Source organism: Oncorhynchus gorbuscha, linkage group LG23, assembly GCF_021184085.1.
Source record: "Oncorhynchus gorbuscha isolate QuinsamMale2020 ecotype Even-year linkage group LG23, OgorEven_v1.0, whole genome shotgun sequence".
NCBI classification, from domain to species: Eukaryota; Metazoa; Chordata; class Actinopteri; order Salmoniformes; family Salmonidae; genus Oncorhynchus; species Oncorhynchus gorbuscha.
Window position 1 is genome coordinate 20,689,255 of NC_060195.1, and position 20,602 is coordinate 20,709,856.

At 34.3% G+C, this 20,602-nt stretch overlaps 1 protein-coding gene across 3 annotated transcripts in view; it reads left to right on the forward strand.

Moving 5' to 3' along the window:
* The window catches only part of micu3b (mitochondrial calcium uptake family, member 3b), an 80,317-nt gene that overhangs the window by 19,989 nt on the left and 39,726 nt on the right, over nucleotides 1–20,602 (forward strand). For all 3 annotated transcript variants that reach the window (XM_046324625.1, XM_046324626.1, XM_046324627.1), the window contains 2 exons: nucleotides 2,178–2,286; nucleotides 3,644–3,798. In XM_046324625.1, coding sequence (XP_046180581.1) covers nucleotides 2,178–2,286; nucleotides 3,644–3,798 — 264 coding nt within the window. The remainder of the gene's footprint in view (nucleotides 1–2,177; nucleotides 2,287–3,643; nucleotides 3,799–20,602) is intronic.

Here is a 20,602-nt window from a genome sequence, read left to right on the forward strand (position 1 = left end):
CTCCATCCCCTCACCTCAAACTACCACCATATCACCTCAAATCTACCTCAAACTACCTCCATATCACCTCAATCTACCTCCATCTCCCTCACATCAAACTACCACCATATCACCTCAATCCACCTCCATCCCCCTCACCTCAAACTACCTCCATATCACCTCAATCTACCTCCATCCCCCTCACCTCAAACTACCACCATATCACCTCAATCTACCTCCATCCCCCTCACCTCAAACTACCTCCATATCACCTCAATCTACCTCCATCCCTTCACCTCAAACTACCTCCTTATCACCTCAATCTACCTCCATCCCCCTCACCTCAAACTACCTCCATCTCACCTAAATCTACCTCCATTCCCCTCACCTCAAACTACCACCATATCACCTCAATCTACCTCCACCCCCTCACCTCAAACTACCTCCATATCACCTCAATCTACCTCCATTCCCCTCACCTCAAACTACCTCCTTATCACCTCAATCTACCTCCATCCCCTCACCTCAAACTACCTCCATATCACCTCAATCTACCTCCATCCCCCTCACCTCAAACTACCACCATATCACCTAAAACTACCTCCATCCCCCTCACCTAAAACTACCTCCATATCACCTCAATCTACCTCCATCCCCCTCACCTCAAACTACCACCATATCACCTCAAACTACCTCCACCCCCTCCTCCAACCCTTTACTGTCACCTCCCAGAAACCCCCCTCTGCCCCCTTAACCCTCCAGACAACCCCCCTCTCCCCCTTAACCCCCACCAGATGATCCCCCCTACACACCCGCTCAGCCCTTTGCCCTTGACTCACCAACACCCCCTGGCCCCCAAGGCAACTCAGCCTAAATACCCTCATAGCCTTTTGTTCCAAACACATGCAAGTGTGCTTTACTTAGTTTGGAAGTGTGAGATTGATTTAGTCAACCAGTAATCAACTGGTCATTCTCATGTTTTTCAATCAATTAAATCTTATTTTCTATTTTCAGTTTTGACAAAAAAGAAGATTAAATGTTACTTATTTAGCAATAAACTGAGTGGCAATAATGTGTAGAGTAGTATCAGGTAACCAGCTTGCCATAACATAGATAGTGATACACCAAGATGGAATGGGATTTCTTATTGTGTAATTTCTGTTCTGTGGTATTACTGAAATGATTAATGTGGACATACTATCTAACCAAATACTTGTCTGAAAACTTCTCTGTTGTTTTTCACTTGCTGTGAAGGCAACCGTGAATTAGTTGCTGAGTGAAACTTTCACATTTGAGGTTTTTAGTTTGTTTTTCATTCGACACACTGACCCGCACATAAAGAGGTGAGCAGCTTCTTAGCGGGCCGAGTAGCTTGTTGCTAGATCGCCATTGATAATCAAGTGGGTCTCGTCGTTGTGCTAAGAGATAGTTTATGGAGCTCGCTTTGTTAAAATAGCAAAGCGTCACAAATGGCTCGTTACATCATTTGTTAGGCTCAGTGTGTTGGTTGTGTTGGAGGGGCCACTGAGGGAGGGAGCGAGCTATAGGAGTTTCTAGTAGCAGTGGGATGGTTGTGTCGGAAGGGCGCCGGAGGGAGCGAGCTATAGGAGTTTCTAGTAGCAGTGGGACGGTTGAGTGGACATCAATAGGGCCTGTGTTTGACTCATCTGCCAACCCTGAGATGTTTGGGATTCAGCCCCCTTTTGTTTTTGTTTATGTAAGTGTTAGGTTAATCTGCTTTAGAAAACTCTACAAACACTCTGACCTTTTCCCCAAAAGCTACAATCAACTCATAGTATCCATACCAGGGGGGAACAACCCAGCGATGTATACTCTGTCTGTTTGGTCATTTTCCTGCCTTTGTGTCTGTTATCTGTGTGATGTCTTCAAGGTCCCGCGGACACTAAAGGCTTCCCTCTGGTTTAAGTGGAGTAGATTATGTGTCATGTGAAGTGCTGTTGCATTGTCTGGCCTTTTGGGTTGGGACATCCAGTCGTTTGCTTTATGTGTAATTCATTCCTGTCTCTCTCACGCCGTTTGAGCCTCAGATTTGACTCCTCTTTTTACTTTTTCAGTTTTTATTGATTTGAGTTGAGATAAATGACTGTTTAGTCTGCTTTGTAAAATTAATAGATTTTAATTGATTTGACTGACTTGCATTTGACTTTGATTTGAATTTGACTTTTTTAATCTTGTAGGGAATCACCTTTGATGAGTTCAGATCCTTCTTCCAATTCATGAACAACCTGGAGGATTTCGCTATAGCCATGCAAATGTACAACTTTGCCAACCGTTCCATTGGCCAAGGTTAGTTCCAATCGTTCCATTGGCCAAGGTTGTTCCAATCGTTCCATTGACCAAGGTTAGTTCAAATCATTTCATTGGCCAAGGTTAGTTCCAATCGTTTCATTGGCCAAGGTTAGTTCCAATCGTTCCATTGGCCAAGGTTTGTTCCAATCGTTCCATTGGCCAAGGTTAGTTCCAATCATTCCATTGGCCAAGGTTAGTTCAAATTGTTCCATTGGCCAAGGTTAGTTCCAATCATTCCATTGTCCAAGGTTTGTTCCAATCATTCCATTGGCCAAGGTTTGTTCCAATCGTTCCATTGGCCAAGGTTAGTTCCAATCATTCCATTGTCCAAGGTTTGTTCCAATCATTCCATTGGCCAAGGTTTGTTCCAAACGTTCCATTGGCCAAGGTTAGTTTCACTCTTTATTTGATTTGTTTGACTACTGAAATACATGGACGAGGAATAACCACACTGTTTTTACACTGTTCCACTGTTCAACTGTTCCACTCTTCCACTGTTCCACTCTTCAACTGTTCCCCTCATCCACTGTTTACACTGTTCCACTCTTCAAGTGTTCCACTCTTCTACTCTTCCACTGTTTACACTGTTCCACTGTTCAACTGTTCCCCTTATCCACTGTTTACACTGTTCCACTCTTCAACTGTTCCCCTCTTCCACTGTTCCACTGTTCAACTGTTCCCCTTATCCACTGTTTACACTGTTCCACTCTTCAAGTGTTCCCCTCTTCTACTCTTCCACTGTTCCACTGTTCAACTGTTCCCCTTATCCACTGTTTACACTGTTCCACTGTTCAACTGTTCCCCTTATCCACTGTTTACACTGTTCCACTGTTCAACTGTTCCCCTTATCCACTGTTTACACTGTTCCACTGTTTGTTCCCCTTATCCACTGTTTACACTGTTCCACTGTTCAACTCCCCTTTCTCCACTGTTTACACTGTTCAACTGTTCCCCTTACTGTTCAACTGTTCAACTGTTCCCCTTATCCACTGTTTACACTGTTCCACTCTGTTCCCCTCTTCCACTGTTTACACTGTTCCACTCAACTGTTCCCCTATCCACTCACTGTTCCACTGTGTTCCCCTTATCCACTGTTTACACTGTTCCACTGTTCAACTGTTCCACTGTTCCACTTTCCACTGTTCAACTGTTCCACTCTTCCACTGTTAACACACCATCTATACACTATGACTGCGTCCCAAATGGCACCATATTCCCTATATAGTGCACTACTTTTGACCTCATTGTACCTGGTATGGGGGAAGGGTGCCATTTGGGACGGAGACTACAATGGTAGTCCAACTTAGTGGCACAAATAGTGGCATGCTGATTCTGTTCCCCTCGTCCCTATCAGATGAGTTGGCCCGTGCAGTGTATGTGACGACGGGGCTGAAGCTGACTGAACACCTGGTCAACACTGTGTTCCACATCTTCGACGAGGACCGTGACGGACAGCTCAGTTACAAGGAGTTCATTGGTGTCATGAAGGACCGGCTGCACCGCCGCACGGTAAGGAGAGGGGCAGGCAGGCAGGAGGGAGGGAAGGAGGGTAAGACAGACAGGGAGGGAAGGAGGGTAAGACAGGCAGGAAAGGAAGGAGTGTAAGACAGGCACGCTGGGAAGGAGGAGGCAGGGAGGTAAGGAGGGTAGTACAGCTCCCGCTCAGCCCAGTCAAAACTGTTCGCTGCACTGGCCCCCCAATGGTGGAACAAACTCCCTCACGACGCCAGGACAGCGGAGTCAATCACCACCTTCCGGAGACACCTGAAACCCCACCTCTTTAAGGAATACCTAGGATAGGTTAAGTAATCCCTCTCACCCCACCCCCTAAGTTTTAGATGCACTATTGTTAAGTGACTGTCCCACTGGATGTCATAAGGTGAATGCACCAATTTGTAAGCCGCTCTGGATAAGAGCGTCTGCTAAATGACTTAAATGTAAATGTAAATGGTAAGACAGGCAGGGAGGGAAGGAGTGTAAAACAGGCAGGAAAGGAAGGAGTGTAAGACAGGCAGGCTGGGAAGGAGGAGGCAGGGAGGTAAGGAGGGTAAGACAGGCAGGAAAGGAAGGAGTGTAAGACAGGCAGGGAGGTAAGGAGGCAGGCTGGGAAGGAGGAGGCAGGGAGGAAGTTGGAGTAGAGTTGTGTGGAGGCCGTCAGGATAGCTGATAGAGATATAGTCATTCATATGTAATGGGAACAGGGATGAATAGATCATGTTCACAGAATCTGTCTAAACAGAGCAATGCATGTTTATCATGAACTATGTTTAGAATTACCATGTCTTATAGGTTGATAGTTTAGACACAGTCACTATCTAATGTTGATAGTTTAGATACAGTCACTATCTAATGTTGATAGTTTATGGAACAGCCACTATCTAGTCTTGATAGTTTAGACACAGTCACTATCTAATGTTGATAGTTTAGACACAGTCACTATCTAATGTTGATAGTTTAGACACAGTCACTATCTAATGTTGATAGTTTATGGAACAGTAACTATCTAATGTTGATAGTTTAGATACAGTCACTATCTAATGTTGATAGTTTAGATACAGTCACTATCTAATGTTGATAGTTTATGGAACAGTCACTATCTAATGTTGATAGTTTAGATACAGTCACTATCTAATGTTGATAGTTTATGGAACAGTCACTATCTAATGTTGATAGTTTAGATACAGTCACTATCTAATGTTGATAGTTTAGATACAGTCACTATCTAATGTTGATAGTTTAGATACAGTCACTATCTAATGTTGATAGTTTAGATACAGTCACTATCTAATGTTGATAGTTTAGATACAGTCACTATCTAATGTTGATAGTTTAGATACAGTCACTATCTAATGTTGATAGTTTATGGAACAGCCACTATCTAGTCTTGATAGTTTAGACACAGTCACTATCTAGTCTTGATAGTTTAGACACAGTCACTATCTAATGTTGATAGTTTAGACACAGTCACTATCTAATGTTGATAGTTTAGATACAGTCACTATCTAATGTTGATAGTTTATGGAACAGTAACTATCTAATGTTGATAGTTTATGGAACAGTAACTATCTAATGTTGATAGTTTAGACACAGTCACTATCTAATGTTGATAGTTTAGACACAGTCACTATCTAATGTTGATAGTTTAGATACAGTCACTATCTAATGTTGATAGTTTAGACACAGTCACTATCTAATGTTGATAGTTTAGACACAGTCACTATCTAATGTTGATAGTTTAGACACAGTCACTATCTAATGTTGATAGTTTATGGAACAGTAACTATCTAATGTTGATAGTTTAGATACAGTCACTATCTAATGTTGATAGTTTAGATACAGTCACTATCTAATGTTGATAGTTTATGGAACAGTCACTATCTAATGTTGATAGTTTAGATACAGTCACTATCTAATGTTGATAGTTTATGGAACAGTCACTATCTAATGTTGATAGTTTAGATACAGTCACTATCTAATGTTGATAGTTTAGATACAGTCACTATCTAATGTTGATAGTTTAGATACAGTCACTATCTAATGTTGATAGTTTAGATACAGTCACTATCTAATGTTGATAGTTTAGATACAGTCACTATCTAATGTTGATAGTTTATGGAACAGTCACTATCTAATGTTGATAGTTTAGATACAGTCACTATCTAATGTTGATAGTTTAGATACAGTCACTATCTAATGTTGATAGTTTAGATACAGTCACTATCTAATGTTGATAGTTTAGATACAGTCACTATCTAATGTTGATAGTTTAGATACAGTCACTATCTAATGTTGATAGTTTATGGAACAGTCACTATCTAATGTTGATAGTTTAGATACAGTCACTATCTAATGTTGATAGTTTATGGAACAGTCACTATCTAATGTTGATAGTTTAGACACAGTCACTATCTAATGTTGATAGTTTAGATACAGTCACTATCTAATGTTGATAGTTTAGATACAGTCACTATCTAATGTTGATAGTTTAGATACAGTCACTATCTAATGTTGATAGTTTAGATACAGTCACTATCTAATGTTGATAGTTTAGATACAGTCACTATCTAATGTTGATAGTTTAGATACAGTCACTATCTAATGTTGATAGTTTATGGAACAGTCACTATCTAATGTTGATAGTTTAGACACAGTCACTATCTAATGTTGATAGTTTATGGAACAGTCACTATCTAATGTTGATAGTTTAGATACAGTCACTATCTAATGTCGATAGTTTAGATACAGTCACTATCTAATGTTGATAGTTTAGATACAGTCACTATCTAATGTTGATAGTTTAGATACAGTCACTATCTAATGTTGATAGTTTATGGAACAGTAACTATCTAATGTTGATAGTTTAGATACAGTCACTATCTAATGTTGATAGTTTATGGAACAGTCACTATCTAATGTTGATAGTTTAGATACAGTCACTATCTAATGTTGATAGTTTATGGAACAGTAACTATCTAATGATGATAGTTTAGACACAGTCACTATCTAATGTTGATAGTTTAGGGAACAGTCACTATCTAATGTCGATAGTTTAGATACAGTCACTATCTAATGTTGATAGTTTAGATACAGTCACTATCTAATGTTGATAGTTTAGATACAGTCACTATCTAATGTTGATAGTTTAGATACAGTCACTATCTAATGTTGATAGTTTAGATACAGTCACTATCTAATGTTGATAGTTTAGATACAGTCACTATCTAATGTTGATAGTTTATGGAACAGTAACTATCTAATGTTGATAGTTTAGATACAGTCACTATCTAATGTTGATAGTTTAGATACAGTCACTATCTAATGTTGATAGTTTAGATACAGTCACTATCTAATGTTGATAGTTTAGATACAGTCACTATCTAATGTTGATAGTTTAGATACAGTCACTATCTAATGTTGATAGTTTAGATACAGTCACTATCTAATGTTGATAGTTTATGGAACAGTCACTATCTAATGTTGATAGTTTAGACACAGTCACTATCTAATGTTGATAGTTTATGGAACAGTCACTATCTAATGTTGATAGTTTAGATACAGTCACTATCTAATGTCGATAGTTTAGATACAGTCACTATCTAATGTTGATAGTTTAGATACAGTCACTATCTAATGTTGATAGTTTATGGAACAGTAACTATCTAATGTTGATAGTTTAGATACAGTCACTATCTAATGTTGATAGTTTATGGAACAGTCACTATCTAATGTTGATAGTTTAGATACAGTCACTATCTAATGTTGATAGTTTATGGAACAGTAACTATCTAATGTTGATAGTTTAGACACAGTCACTATCTAATGTTGATAGTTTATGGAACAGTCACTATCTAATGTTGATAGTTTAGATACAGTCACTATCTAATGTCGATAGTTTAGATACAGTCACTATCTAATGTTGATAGTTTAGATACAGTCACTATCTAATGTTGATAGTTTAGATACAGTCACTATCTAATGTTGATAGTTTAGATACAGTCACTATCTAATGTTGATAGTTTAGATACAGTCACTATCTAATGTTGATAGTTTAGATACAGTCACTATCTAATGTTGATAGTTTAGATACAGTCACTATCTAATGTTGATAGTTTATGGAACAGTAACTATCTAATGTTGATAGTTTAGATACAGTCACTATCTAATGTTGATAGTTTAGATACAGTCACTATCTAATGTTGATAGTTTAGATACAGTCACTATCTAATGTTGATAGTTTAGATACAGTCACTATCTAATGTTGATAGTTTAGATACAGTCACTATCTAATGTTGATAGTTTATGGAACAGTCACTATCTAATGTTGATAGTTTAGACACAGTCACTATCTAATGTTGATAGTTTATGGAACAGTAACTATCAAATGTTGATAGTTTAGACACAGTCACTATCTAGTGTTGATAGTTTAGAAACAGTCACTATCTAATGTTGATAGTTTAGATACAGTCACTATCTAATGTTGATAGTTTAGACACAGTCACTATCTAGTGTTGATAGTTTAGAAACAGTCACTATCTAATGTTGATAGTTTAGATACAGTCACTATCTAATGTTGATAGTTTATGGAACAGTCACTATCTAATGTTGATAGTTTATGGAACAGTCACTATCTAATGTTGATAGTTTAGACACAGTCACTATCTAGTGTTGATAGTTTAGAAACAGTCACTATCTAATGTTGATAGTTTATGGAACAGTCACTATCTAATGTTGATAGTTTAGACACAGTCACTATCTAGTGTTGATAGTTTAGACACAGTCACTATCTAGTGTTGATAGTTTAGAAACAGTCACTATCTAATGTTGATAGTTTAGATACAGTCACTATCTAATGTTGATAGTTTAGATACAGTCACTATCTAATGTTGCTAGTTTAGATACAGTCACTATCTAATGTTGATAGTTTAGATACAGTCACTATCTAATGTTGATAGTTTAGATACAGTCACTATCTAATGTTGATAGTTTAGATACAGTCACTATCTAATGTTGATAGTTTAGATACAGTCACTATCTAATGTTGATAGTTTATGGAACAGTCACTATCTAATGTTGATAGTTTAGACACAGTCACTATCTAATGTTGATAGTTTATGGAACAGTCACTATCTAATGTTGATAGTTTAGATACAGTCACTATCTAATGTTGATAGTTTAGATACAGTCACTATCTAATGTTGATAGTTTAGATACAGTCACTATCTAATGTTGATAGTTTAGATACAGTCACTATCTAATGTTGATAGTTTATGGAACAGTAACTATCTAATGTTGATAGTTTAGATACAGTCACTATCTAATGTTGATAGTTTAGATACAGTCACTATCTAATGTTGATAGTTTATGGAACAGTAACTATCTAATGTTGATAGTTTAGATACAGTCACTATCTAATGTTGATAGTTTAGATACAGTCACTATCTAATGTTGATAGTTTAGATACAGTCACTATCTAATGTTGATAGTTTAGATACAGTCACTATCTAATGTTGATAGTTTAGATACAGTCACTATCTAATGTTGATAGTTTAGATACAGTCACTATCTAATGTTGATAGTTTATGGAACAGTCACTATCTAATGTTGATAGTTTAGACACAGTCACTATCTAATGTTGATAGTTTATGGAACAGTCACTATCTAATGTTGATAGTTTAGATACAGTCACTATCTAATGTTGATAGTTTAGATACAGTCACTATCTAATGTTGATAGTTTAGATACAGTCACTATCTAATGTTGATAGTTTATGGAACAGTAACTATCTAATGTTGATAGTTTAGATACAGTCACTATCTAATGTTGATAGTTTATGGAACAGTCACTATCTAATGTTGATAGTTTAGATACAGTCACTATCTAATGTTGATAGTTTATGGAACAGTAACTATCTAATGTTGATAGTTTAGACACAGTCACTATCTAATGTTGATAGTTTATGGAACAGTCACTATCTAATGTTGATAGTTTAGATACAGTCACTATCTAATGTTGATAGTTTAGATACAGTCACTATCTAATGTTGATAGTTTAGATACAGTCACTATCTAATGTTGATAGTTTAGATACAGTCACTATCTAATGTTGATAGTTTAGATACAGTCACTATCTAATGTTGATAGTTTAGATACAGTCACTATCTAATGTTGATAGTTTAGATACAGTCACTATCTAATGTTGATAGTTTATGGAACAGTAACTATCTAATGTTGATAGTTTAGATACAGTCACTATCTAATGTTGATAGTTTAGATACAGTCACTATCTAATGTTGATAGTTTAGATTCACTATCTAATGTTGATAGTTTAGATACAGTCACTATCTAATGTTGATAGTTTAGATACAGTCACTATCTAATGTTGATAGTTTAGGAACAGTCACTATCTAATGTTGATAGTTTAGACACAGTCACTATCTAATGTTGATAGTTTATGGAACAGTAACTATCAAATGTTGATAGTTTAGACACAGTCACTATCTAGTGTTGATAGTTTAGAAACAGTCACTATCTAATGTTGATGATAGTTTAGATACAGTCACTATCTAATGTTGATAGTTTAGACACAGTCACTATCTAGTGTTGATAGTTTAGAAACAGTCACTATCTAATGTTGATAGTTTAGATACAGTCACTATCTAATGTTGATAGTTTATGGAACAGTCACTATCTAATGTTGATAGTTTATGGAACAGTCACTATCTAATGTTGATAGTTTAGACACAGTCACTATCTAGTGTTGATAGTTTAGAAACAGTCACTATCTAATGTTGATAGTTTATGGAACAGTCACTATCTAATGTTGATAGTTTAGACACAGTCACTATCTAGTGTTGATAGTTTAGACACAGTCACTATCTAGTGTTGATAGTTTAGAAACAGTCACTATCTAATGTTGATAGTTTAGATACAGTCACTATCTAATGTTGATAGTTTAGATACAGTCACTATCTAATGTTGATAGTTTAGATACAGTCACTATCTAATGTTGATAGTTTAGATACAGTCACTATCTAATGTTGATAGTTTAGATACAGTCACTATCTAATGTTGATAGTTTAGATACAGTCACTATCTAATGTTGATAGTTTAGATACAGTCACTATCTAATGTTGATAGTTTATGGAACAGTGACTATCTAATGTTGATAGTTTAGACACAGTCACTATCTAATGTTGATAGTTTATGGAACAGTCACTATCTAATGTTGATAGTTTAGATACAGTCACTATCTAATGTCGATAGTTTAGATACAGTCACTATCTAATGTTGATAGTTTAGATACAGTCACTATCTAATGTTGATAGTTTAGATACAGTCACTATCTAATGTTGATAGTTTATGGAACAGTAACTATCTAATGTTGATAGTTTAGATACAGTCACTATCTAATGTTGATAGTTTATGGAACAGTCACTATCTAATGTTGATAGTTTAGATACAGTCACTATCTAATGTTGATAGTTTATGGAACAGTAACTATCTAATGTTGATAGTTTAGACACAGTCACTATCTAATGTTGATAGTTTATGGAACAGTCACTATCTAATGTTGATAGTTTAGATACAGTCACTATCTAATGTCGATAGTTTAGATACAGTCACTATCTAATGTTGATAGTTTAGATACAGTCACTATCTAATGTTGATAGTTTAGATACAGTCACTATCTAATGTTGATAGTTTAGATACAGTCACTATCTAATGTTGATAGTTTAGATACAGTCACAATCTAATGTTGATAGTTTAGATACAGTCACTATCTAATGTTGATAGTTTAGATACAGTCACTATCTAATGTTGATAGTTTATGGAACAGTAACTATCTAATGTTGATAGTTTAGATACAGTCACTATCTAATGTTGATAGTTTAGATACAGTCACTATCTAATGTTGATAGTTTAGATACAGTCACTATCTAATGTTGATAGTTTAGATACAGTCACTATCTAATGTTGATAGTTTAGATACAGTCACTATCTAATGTTGATAGTTTAGATACAGTCACTATCTAATGTTGATAGTTTATGGAACAGTCACTATCTAATGTTGATAGTTTAGACACAGTCACTATCTAATGTTGATAGTTTATGGAACAGTCACTATCTAATGTTGATAGTTTAGATACAGTCACTATCTAATGTTGATAGTTTAGATACAGTCACTATCTAATGTTGATAGTTTAGATACAGTCACTATCTAATGTTGATAGTTTAGATACAGTCACTATCTAATGTTGATAGTTTATGGAACAGTAACTATCTAATGTTGATAGTTTAGATACAGTCACTATCTAATGTTGATAGTTTATGGAACAGTCACTATCTAATGTTGATAGTTTAGATACAGTCACTATCTAATGTTGATAGTTTATGGAACAGTAACTATCTAATGTTGATAGTTTAGACACAGTCACTATCTAATGTTGATAGTTTATGGAACAGTCACTATCTAATGTTGATAGTTTAGATACAGTCACTATCTAATGTTGATAGTTTAGATACAGTCACTATCTAATGTTGATAGTTTAGATACAGTCACTATCTAATGTTGATAGTTTAGATACAGTCACTATCTAATGTTGATAGTTTAGATACAGTCACTATCTAATGTTGATAGTTTAGATACAGTCACTATCTAATGTTGATAGTTTAGATACAGTCACTATCTAATGTTGATAGTTTATGGAACAGTCACTATCTAATGTTGATAGTTTAGACACAGTCACTATCTAATGTTGATAGTTTAGATACAGTCACTATCTAATGTTGATAGTTTAGACACAGTCACTATCTAATGTTGATAGTTTAGATACAGTCACTATCTAATGTTGATAGTTTAGAGTCACTATCTAATGTTGATAGTTTAGATACAGTCACTATCTAATGTTGATAGTTTATGGAACAGTCACTATCTAATGTTGATAGTTTAGACACAGTCACTATCTAATGTTGATAGTTTATGGAACAGTCACTATCTAATGTTGATAGTTTAGACACAGTCACTATCTAATGTTGATAGTTTATGGAACAGTCACTATCTAATGTTGATAGTTTAGACACAGTCACTATCTAATGTTGATAGTTTATGGAACAGTCACTATCTAATGTTGATAGTTTAGACACAGTCACTATCTAATGTTGATAGTTTAGATACAGTCACTATCTAATGTTGATAGTTTATGGAACAGTAACTATCTAATGTTGATAGTTTAGATACAGTCACTATCTAATGTTGACAGTTTATGGAACAGTCACTATCTAATGTTGATAGTTTATGGAACAGTCACTATCTAATGTTGATAGTTTAGACACAGTCACTATCTAGTGTTGATAGTTTAGAAACAGTCACTATCTAATGTTGATAGTTTAGATACAGTCACTATCTAATGTTGATAGTTTAGACACAGTCACTATCTAGTGTTGATAGTTTAGAAACAGTCACTATCTAATGTTGATAGTTTAGATACAGTCACTATCTAATGTTGATAGTTTATGGAACAGTCACTATCTAATGTTGATAGTTTATGGAACAGTCACTATCTAATGTTGATAGTTTAGACACAGTCACTATCTAGTGTTGATAGTTTAGAAACAGTCACTATCTAATGTTGATAGTTTATGGAACAGTCACTATCTAATGTTGATAGTTTAGACACAGTCACTATCTAATGTTGATAGTTTAGACACAGTCACTATCTAATGTTGATAGTTTAGAAACAGTCACTATCTAATGTTGATAGTTTAGATACAGTCACTATCTAATGTTGATAGTTTATGGAACAGTCACTATCTAATGTTGATAGTTTATGGAACAGTCACTATCTAATGTTGATAGTTTATGGAACAGTCACTATCTAATGTTGATAGTTTATGGAACAGTCACTATCTAATGTTGATAGTTTAGACACAGTCACTATCTAATGTTGATAGTTTATGGAACAGTCACTATCTAATGTTGATAGTTTAGATACAGTCACTATCTAATGTTGATAGTTTAGACACAGTCACTATCTAATGTTGATAGTTTAGACACAGTCACTATCTAATGTTGATAGTTTATGGAACAGTCACTATCTAATGTTGATAGTTTATGGAACAGTCACTATCTAATGTTGATAGTTTAGATACAGTCACTATCTAATGTTGATAGTTTAGATACAGTCACTATCTAATGTTGATAGTTTAGATACAGTCACTATCTAATGTTGATAGTTTATGGAACAGTCACTATCTAATGTTGATAGTTTAGACACAGTCACTATCTAATGTTGATAGTTTAGACACAGTCACTATCTAATGTTGATAGTTTATGGAACAGTCACTATCTAATGTTGATAGTTTAGACACAGTCACTATCTAATGTTGATAGTTTAGGAACAGTCACTATCTAATGTTGATAGTTTAGACACAGTCACTATCTAATGTTGATAGTTTAGGAACAGTCACTATCTAATGTTGATAGTTTAGACACAGTCACTATCTAATGTTGATAGTTTAGATACAGTCACTATCTAATGTTGATAGTTTAGGAACAGTCACTATCTAATGTTGATAGTTTAGATACAGTCACTATCTAATGTTGATAGTTTATGGAACAGTCACTATCTAATGTTGATAGTTTATGGAACAGTCACTATCTAATGTTGATAGTTTAGACACAGTCACTATCTAATGTTGATAGTTTAGAAACAGTCACTATCTAATGTTGATAGTTTAGATACAGTCACTATCTAATGTTGATAGTTTAGACACAGTCACTATCTAATGTTGATAGTTTAGAAACAGTCACTATCTAATGTTGATAGTTTAGATACAGTCACTATCTAATGTTGATAGTTTATGGAACAGTCACTATCTAATGTTGATAGTTTATGGAACAGTCACTATCTAATGTTGATAGTTTAGACACAGTCACTATCTAATGTTGATAGTTTAGAAACAGTCACTATCTAATGTTGATAGTTTATGGAACAGTCACTATCTAATGTTGATAGTTTAGACACAGTCACTATCTAATGTTGATAGTTTAGACACAGTCACTATCTAATGTTGATAGTTTAGAAACAGTCACTATCTAATGTTGATAGTTTAGATACAGTCACTATCTAATGTTGATAGTTTAGAACAGTCACTATCTAATGTTGATAGTTTAGGAACAGTCACTATCTAATGTTGATAGTTTAGGAACAGTCACTATCTAATGTTGATAGTTTAGGAACAGTCACTATCTAATGTTGATAGTTTAGACACAGTCACTATCTAATGTTGATAGTTTAGGAACAGTCACTATCTAATGTTGATAGTTTAGATACAGTCACTATCTAATGTTGATAGTTTAGACACAGTCACTATCTAATGTTGATAGTTTAGACACAGTCACTATCTAATGTTGATAGTTTATGGAACAGTCACTATGTAATGTTGATAGTTTATGGAACAGTCACTATCTAATGTTGATAGTTTATGGAACAGTCACTATCTAATGTTGATAGTTTATGGAACAGTCACTATCTAATGTTGATAGTTTAGACACAGTCACTATCTAATGTTGATAGTTTAGACACAGTCACTATCTAATGTTGATAGTTTAGACACAGTCACTATCTAATGTTGATAGTTTAGACACAGTCACTATCTAATGTTGATAGTTTAGACACAGTCACTATCTAATGTTGATAGTTTAGGGAACAGTCACTATCTAATGTTGATAGTTTAGACACAGTCACTATCTAATGTTGATAGTTTAGGGAACAGTCACTATCTAATGTTGATAGTTTAGGGAACAGTCACTATCTAATGTTGATAGTTTAGACACAGTCACTATCTAATGTTGATAGTTTAGACACAGTCACTATCTAATGTTGATAGTTTAGGGAACAGTCACTATCTAATGTTGATAGTTTAGACACAGTCACTATCTAATGTTGATAGTTTAGACACAGTCACTATCTAATGTTGATAGTTTAGGGAACAGTCACTATCTAATGTTGATAGTTTAGACACAGTCACTATCTAATGTTGATAGTTTAGACACAGTCACTATCTAATGTTGATAGTTTAGACACAGTCACTATCTAATGTTGATAGTTTAGGGAACAGTCACTATCTAATGTTGATAGTTTAGACACAGTCACTATCTAATGTTGATAGTTTAGGGAACAGTCACTATCTAATGTTGATAGTTTAGACACAGTCACTATCTAATGTTGATAGTTTAGACACAGTCACTATCTAATGTTGATAGTTTAGACACAGTCACTATCTAATGTTGATAGTTTAGACACAGTCACTATCTAATGTTGATAGTTTAGACACAGTCACTATCTAATGTTGATAGTTTAGACACAGTCACTATCTAATGTTGATAGTTTAGGGAACAGTCACTATCTAATGTTGATAGTTTAGACACAGTCACTATCTAATGTTGATAGTTTAGAACAGTCACTATCTAATGTTGATAGTTTAGACACAGTCACTATCTAATGTTGATAGTTTAGACACAGTCACTATCTAATGTTGATAGTTTAGACACAGTCACTATCTAATGTTGATAGTTTAGATACAGTCACTATCTAATGTTGATAGTTTAGACACAGTCACTATCTAATGTTGATAGTTTAGATAGTTTAGACACAGTCACTATCTAATGTTGATAGTTTAGACACAGTCACTATCTAATGTTGATAGTTTAGAACAGTCACTATCTAATGTTGATAGTTTAGACACAGTCACTATCTAATGTTGATAGTTTAGACACAGTCACTATCTAATGTTGATAGTTTAGACACAGTCACTATCTAATGTTGATAGTTTAGACACAGTCACTATCTAATGTTGATAGTTTAGACACAGTCACTATCTAATGTTGATAGTTTAGACACAGTCACTATCTAATGTTGATAGTTTAGACACAGTCACTATCTAATGTTGATAGTTTAGACACAGTCACTATCTAATGTTGATAGTTTAGAACAGTCACTATCTAATGTTGATAGTTTAGAACAGTCACTATCTAATGTTGATAGTTTAGACACAGTCACTATCTAATGTTGATAGTTTAGACACAGTCACTATCTAATGTTGATAGTTTAGACACAGTCACTATCTAATGTTGATAGTTTAGACACAGTCACTATCTAATGTTGATAGTTTAGACACAGTCACTATCTAATGTTGATAGTTTAGGTCACTACAGTCACTATCTAATGTTGATAGTTTAGACACAGTCACTATCTAATGTTGATAGTTTAGACACAGTCACTATCTAATGTTGATAGTTTAGAACAGTCACTATCTAATGTTGATAGTTTAGGGAACAGTCACTATCTAATGTTGATAGTTTAGACACAGTCACTATCTAATGTTGATAGTTTAGACACAGTCACTATCTAATGTTGATAGTTTAGACACAGTCACTATCTAATGTTGATAGTTTAGGGAACAGTCACTATCTAATGTTGATAGTTTAGACACAGTCACTATCTAATGTTGATAGTTTAGACACAGTCACTATCTAATGTTGATAGTTTAGGGAACAGTCACTATCTAATGTTGATAGTTTAGAACAGTCACTATCTAATGTTGATAGTTTAGACACAGTCACTATCTAATGTTGATAGTTTAGACACAGTCACTATCTAATGTTGATAGTTTAGAACAGTCACTATCTAATGTTGATAGTTTAGGGAACAGTCACTATCTAATGTTGATAGTTTAGACACAGTCACTATCTAATGTTGATAGTTTAGACACAGTCACTATCTAATGTTGATAGTTTAGACACAGTCACTATCTAATGTTGATAGTTTAGAACAGTCACTATCTAATGTTGATAGTTTAGACACAGTCACTATCTAATGTTGATAGTTTAGACACAGTCACTATCTAATGTTGATAGTTTAGACACAGTCACTATCTAATGTTGATAGTTTAGACACAGTCACTATCTAATGTTGATAGTTTAGACACAGTCACTATCTAATGTTGATAGTTTAGACACAGTCACTATCTAATGTTGATAGTTTAGACACAGTCACTATCTAATGTTGATAGTTTAGACACAGTCACTATCTAATGTTGATAGTTTAGACACAGTCACTATCTAATGTTGATAGTTTAGGGAACAGTCACTATCTAATGTTGATAGTTTAGGGAACAGTCACTATCTAATGTTGATAGTTTAGGGAACAGTCACTATCTAATGTTGATAGTTTAGACACAGTCACTATCTAATGTTGATAGTTTAGGGAACAGTCACTATCTAATGTTGATAGTTTAGACACAGTCACTATCTAATGTTGATAGTTTAGGGAACAGTCACTATCTAATGTTGATAGTTTAGACACAGTCACTATCTAATGTTGATAGTTTAGACACAGTCACTATCTAATGTTGATAGTTTAGGGAACAGTCACTATCTAATGTTGATAGTTTAGACACAGTCACTATCTAATGTTGATAGTTTAGACACAGTCACTATCTAATGTTGATAGTTTAGGGAACAGTCACTATCTAATGTTGATAGTTTAGGGAACAGTCACTATCTAATGTTGATAGTTTAGACACAGTCACTATCTAATGTTGATAGTTTAGACACAGTCACTATCTAATGTTGATAGTTTAGACACAGTCACTATCTAATGTTGATAGTTTAGGGAACAGTCACTATCTAATGTTGATAGTTTAGACACAGTCACTATCTAATGTTGATAGTTTAGACACAGTCACTATCTAATGTTGATAGTTTAGACACAGTCACTATCTAATGTTGATAGTTTAGACACAGTCACTATCTAATGTTGATAGTTTAGACACAGTCACTATCTAATGTTGATAGTTTAGACACAGTCACTATCTAATGTTGATAGTTTAGACACAGTCACTATCTAATGTTGATAGTTTAGACACAGTCACTATCTAATGTTGATAGTTTAGACACAGTCACTATCTAATGTTGATAGTTTAGGGAACAGTCACTATCGAATGTTGATAGTTTAGGGAACAGTCACTATCTAATATTGATAGTTTAGGGAACAGTCACTATCTAATGTTGATAGTTTAGACACAGTCACTATCTAATGTTGATAGTTTAGGGAACAGTCACTATCTAATGTTGATAGTTTAGACACAGTCACTATCTAATGTTGATAGTTTAGGGAACAGTCACTATCTAATGTTGATAGTTTAGGGAACAGTCACTATCTAATGTTGATAGTTTAGACACAGTCACTATCTAATGTTGATAGTTTAGGGAACAGTCACTATCTAATGTTGATAGTTTAGACACAGTCACTATCTAATGTTGATAGTTTAGGGAACAGTCACTATCTAATGTTGATAGTTTAGGGAACAGTCACTATCTAATGTTGATAGTTTAGAACAGTCACTATCTAATGTTGATAGTTTAGACACAGTCACTATCTAATGTTGATAGTTTAGACACAGTCACTATCTAATGTTGATAGTTTAGACACAGTCACTATCTAATGTTGATAGTTTAGAACAGTCACTATCTAATGTTGATAGTTTAGGAACAGTCACTATCTAATGTTGATAGTTTAGACACAGTCACTATCTAATGTTGATAGTTTAGGAACAGTCACTATCTAATGTTGATAGTTTAGACACAGTCACTATCTAATGTTGATAGTTTAGACACAGTCACTATCTAATGTTGATAGTTTAGACACAGTCACTATCTAATGTTGATAGTTTCTAATGTTGATAGTTTAGACACAGTCTACTATCTAATGTTGATAGTTTAGACACAGTCACTATCTAATGTTGATAGTTTAGACACAGTCACTATCTAATGTTGATAGTTTAGAACAGTCACTATCTAATGTTGATAGTTTAGACACAGTCACTATCTAATGTTGATAGTTTAGTTTAATGTTGATAGTTTAGGGACACAGTCACTATCTAATGTTGATAGTTTAGGGAACAGTCACTATCTAATGTTGATAGTTTAGACACAGTCACTATCTAATGTTGATAGTTTAGACACAGTCACTATCTAATGTTGATAGTTTAGACACAGTCACTATCTAATGTTGATAGTTTAGGGAACAGTCACTATCTAATGTTGATAGTTTAGACACAGTCACTATCTAATGTTGATAGTTTAGACACAGTCACTATCTAATGTTGATAGTTTAGGGAACAGTCACTATCTAATGTTGATAGTTTAGGGAACAGTCACTATCTAATGTTGATAGTTTAGACACAGTCACTATCTAATGTTGATAGTTTAGGGAACAGTCACTATCTAATGTTGATAGTTTAGACACAGTCACTATCTAATGTTGATAGTTTAGGGAACAGTCACTATCTAATGTTGATAGTTTAGAACAGTCACTATCTAATGTTGATAGTTTAGACACAGTCACTATCTAATGTTGATAGTTTAGACACAGTCACTATCTAATGTTGATAGTTTAGACACAGTCACTATCTAATGTTGATAGTTTAGACACAGTCACTATCTAATGTTGATAGTTTAGACACAGTCACTATCTAATGTTGATAGTTTAGACACAGTCACTATCTAATGTTGATAGTTTAGACACAGTCACTATCTAATGTTGATAGTTTAGACACAGTCACTATCTAATGTTGATAGTTTAGACACAGTCACTATCTAATGTTGATAGTTTAGATACAGTCACTATCTAATGTTGATAGTTTAGACACAGTCACTATCTAATGTTGATAGTTTAGACACAGTCACTATCTAATGTTGATAGTTTAGAACAGTCACTATCTAATGTTGATAGTTTAGAACAGTCACTATC